Genomic DNA, 3,572 nt, shown 5'->3' on the forward strand with positions numbered 1-3,572 from the left:
TCTACTTTAAGAGATCTGTCAGTTTCTACTCAGGAACTTGCTCTGGTCTCTCTAGTGTTGGGGCTCCCCCTAATGTCTATCTGTGGTGCTGCACACCCTGATGCATAGTTTTTACCTTTGTTGTAGGAGACCCCACAACATGAACCCTGTCCCGGAGTAGTACTGGAATACAGGGAAGACAGACACTAGTCTTTTCTACAGCTCTCTGAATGCCAGTTGGACTCACATTCTACTTCTTTCTCTCCCCAAGGAGATGATGGGAGTTGAAGGTTTTCTCCTAGTTATTCTGCACTGTGTGTGTGTGTGTGTGTGTGTGTGTGTGTGTGTGTGTGTGTGTGTGTGTGTGNCCTAGGGGGCAGAGCTGTGCCATGAGGTCAGCGAGGACCTCACTCGCCCAAGGCCGGCCCCTCCGCGCGCTGGTCCTGGCGGTGCTCCTGCTCGACTCTCTGGGCGAGGATTTCATGTTTCACCCTGAGTGGGGCTTTGACGCCTATGAAATCACCATCCCCAAGAAGCTGAGCGTCCGCGGAGGGGCGCAGGGGGCGAGCAAGCTCGAGGCCTACCTCCTGCAGGTGAAAGGCAAGAAGCATGTCCTGCACCTGTGGCCCAAGAGGTTCCTGCTGCCGCGCCACCTGCAGGTGTTCTCCTTCACGGAGCAGGGGCAGCACCTGGAGGATTACCCGTACATCCCCAGGGACTGCAACTACGTGGGCGCGGTGGAAGGCTCCGGGGATTCGGAGGCTACTGTCAGTACGTGCATGGGGGGTCTCCGCGGCATCTTGAGAATCGACGCCAAGCATTACCAAATCGAGCCCCTCAAGGCCTCTTCCACTTTTGAACACGTCGTGTATTTCCTGAAGGACGACGGATTGCACCAGCCCCTCTGCGGCTTAACTAAGGGCGACATAGAGCAGCAGGGGGCGCCATATGCCGGCAGCGCCAGGCTGGGGGACTTGACTGGAATCATTAGGCACCAGCGGTACTTGGAATTAGCCTTGATCTTTGATCATGAGAGATATTTGTATTCCAATTCCAATGTTTCTGAAGTCACAAACGATGCCATTCTTCTGACTTCCATTATGGACACTTACTTTCAGGAGCTGCATTTGAGAATACAACTCGGCACGGTTGAAGTATGGACGGACCAAAACAGAGTCGACGTTGTGTTTCCAACCTTACAGCAGGCGTTAGGCCAGTTTATGATATATCAGAGAAACGTACTAAGTCGTCAGCTTTCCGCAGATTGGGTACAACTGTACGTTAAAAGAGATTATATTGATGCTCTTGCGTGGTCCTGGGGAAGAGTGTGTGTTAAGGAATACGCTGGTTCTATAAGTGTTTTTCCAGATATGAGTGTCCTCGGACCTGCCACTTGGGGCACTCACAACCTGGGCCATAGCGTGGGAATGATACACGACGGGCCTTACTGCCGATGCAAGGGGAGGCGCAGCTGCATTATGGGCACCGGGCGAACTGGGTTCAGCAATTGTAGTTATATCCAGTTTTTAAGCCACGTCCGTAGACATGCAGACTGTCTCAATGATATCCCTGGACATAGTTATGTGGTGAAGAGATGTGGAAACAAAATTGTGGAAGACGATGAGCAGTGTGACTGTGGCTCCCTCGAGGACTGCGAAGCAGACCAGTGCTGCGAGCCAGGGTGTAAATTCAGACACGGCGTCAACTGCAGCACCGGACTGTGCTGTCATAACTGTCACTTTCGTCCATCCGGGTATTTGTGTCGGAAGGAAGAAAATGAATGCGACCTCGCCGAGTACTGCGATGGGACCTCAGGTCTCTGCCCCAACGACACGTACAAGCAGGATGGGACCCCGTGCAAGCACAAAGCCCTGTGCTTCAGCAAGGGCTGCCGGTCCACCTACATGCAGTGCCAACACATTTTTGGACCTGACGCCAGGGAGGCTGCTCAGCAGTGCTACGATGCAGTGAATTTAATAGGGGACCAACATGGCAACTGTGGTATTTTGGGGAGTAGCTCCTATAAAAAGTGTACCAAGCGGCACACATTATGTGGCAGGGTCCAGTGCATCAATGTCGACACCCTCCCTGACATGCCAGATTATACGACTATCGTGTCCACGCACCTGCGGGACGAAAACGTCCTGTGCTGGGGCGTGGGCTATCACACGTCCTTGGTGCCCTTGGGGATTCCTGACGTTGGCGTGGTCCACGACGGCACGTTCTGCGGCGAGGACCGGATATGTGTGAACAGAACTTGTATGAGCACCTCCATCCTGAAGTTTGACTGTGAGCCTGAGAAGTACAACCGCCGGGGCACCTGCAACAACAACAGGAACTGCCACTGCGCGTACGGCTGGGCGCCTCCGTTCTGTGAGGAGATGGGGTACGGAGGAAGCATCGACAGCGGGCCGCCGGGACCGCGACCACCGGAGGTGCCCGCCTCTGCTAAGGTGGTGCCGCTGGTTCTAGGACGCCTGCTTTTGTTAGCCCTCTCCATGGTTGTTATCGGGATTTTCAGGCAATTGATAGGAAGCCAGGTAAAACCCCAACAGAAAGAAACACCACCACCGGCTGGTATTGTAGGTGAACAGCCGATTGCAGACAAACAACCGATTGTAGGTGAACAGCCGATTGTGGATAAACAACCGATTGTAGGTGAACAGCCGAAGCAACGAAAACTTATAAAAATAAAAAAAATAATCAAGAAATCCCTAGCCCCTCCAAAACAGAAGGGCAAACGTTGAACAAGGTTATTGTTTATCAAAATGGCTCTTCTTTCTTCTCCCAATTCTTTTTGACTTCATTTTCCTTCAAGATCGATCAGCAAATAAACAATATTCTTGTTTGGACAATAAATCGGTGCATTTTACTTTTCCTAGTATTCCTTTGCCCCTTGGTTTGTGAACAAGTTTTGGATAGCCTGAAAAGAACACCCTCGTGGCTTTTCTGAACACAAAAGCCGTGGCTGTTGTGAGTTTCATAGAATTACAGTGGTTTTCAGAGTGGAGTCCTGACTGTACATATACATTGTTAGTAATCAATACATTACATGAGATATTCAATACTTCGTCATGAAATAGGCTTTATGATAGATTATTTTACACAACTGGAGGCTAATGGAAGTGTTCTGAGCACATTTAAGGTAGGCAAGGGAAGTCTATGATGTTTGGTAGGTTAGATGCATTATATGCATTTTTGACTTACAATATTTTTAACTGATGATGTGTGTATGAGATATAACCCCATTGTAAGCCAAGGAGCATCTGTATATATCATATTTTGTTCATCTATGTATCCATCAATGGATATTTGTGTTGTTTCCACCTTTTAGCTTTTGAGAATACTGCTGTTATGAAAATGGTTGTACGGATATCTATTTGAGTCCCTGCTTTCACTCTTTTGTGTATATACCCAGTACAATTACTGGATCATATGGTAATTCTGTTTATTTTATTTATTTATTTATTTATTTTTAATTTTTTTTAATAAGGCTTCAGTAATTTTTTTAAAGATTTTTATTGGGGAATTGGGGGGATGGGAACAGTGCTGGGGAATTGGGGGAAGGGGAACAGACAAGTTGCTGTCCTTTT

The 3,572-nt window shown here is 48.7% G+C and overlaps 1 protein-coding gene across 1 annotated transcript; it reads left to right on the forward strand.

Moving 5' to 3' along the window:
• The first annotated feature begins 368 nt into the window (after positions 1-368).
• Positions 369-2,726, forward strand: LOC109389870 (disintegrin and metalloproteinase domain-containing protein 30-like). Its single transcript, XM_019655805.1, has one exon. It carries the CDS (start codon positions 369-371, stop codon positions 2,724-2,726), a length of 2,358 nt encoding a protein of 785 aa, XP_019511350.1.
• The last annotated feature ends 846 nt before the right edge of the window (positions 2,727-3,572 follow it).

The sequence above is a fragment of the Hipposideros armiger genome, unplaced genomic scaffold (assembly GCF_001890085.2).
Source record: "Hipposideros armiger isolate ML-2016 unplaced genomic scaffold, ASM189008v1 scaffold_247, whole genome shotgun sequence".
NCBI lineage: Eukaryota > Metazoa > Chordata > Mammalia > Chiroptera > Hipposideridae > Hipposideros > Hipposideros armiger.

What these genes read in the sequence shown, in the direction of transcription:
- LOC109389870 (XM_019655805.1), top strand. Translation starts at nt 369, where the DNA reads ATGAGGTCAGCGAGGACCTCACTCGCCCAAGGCCGGCCCCTCCGCGCG.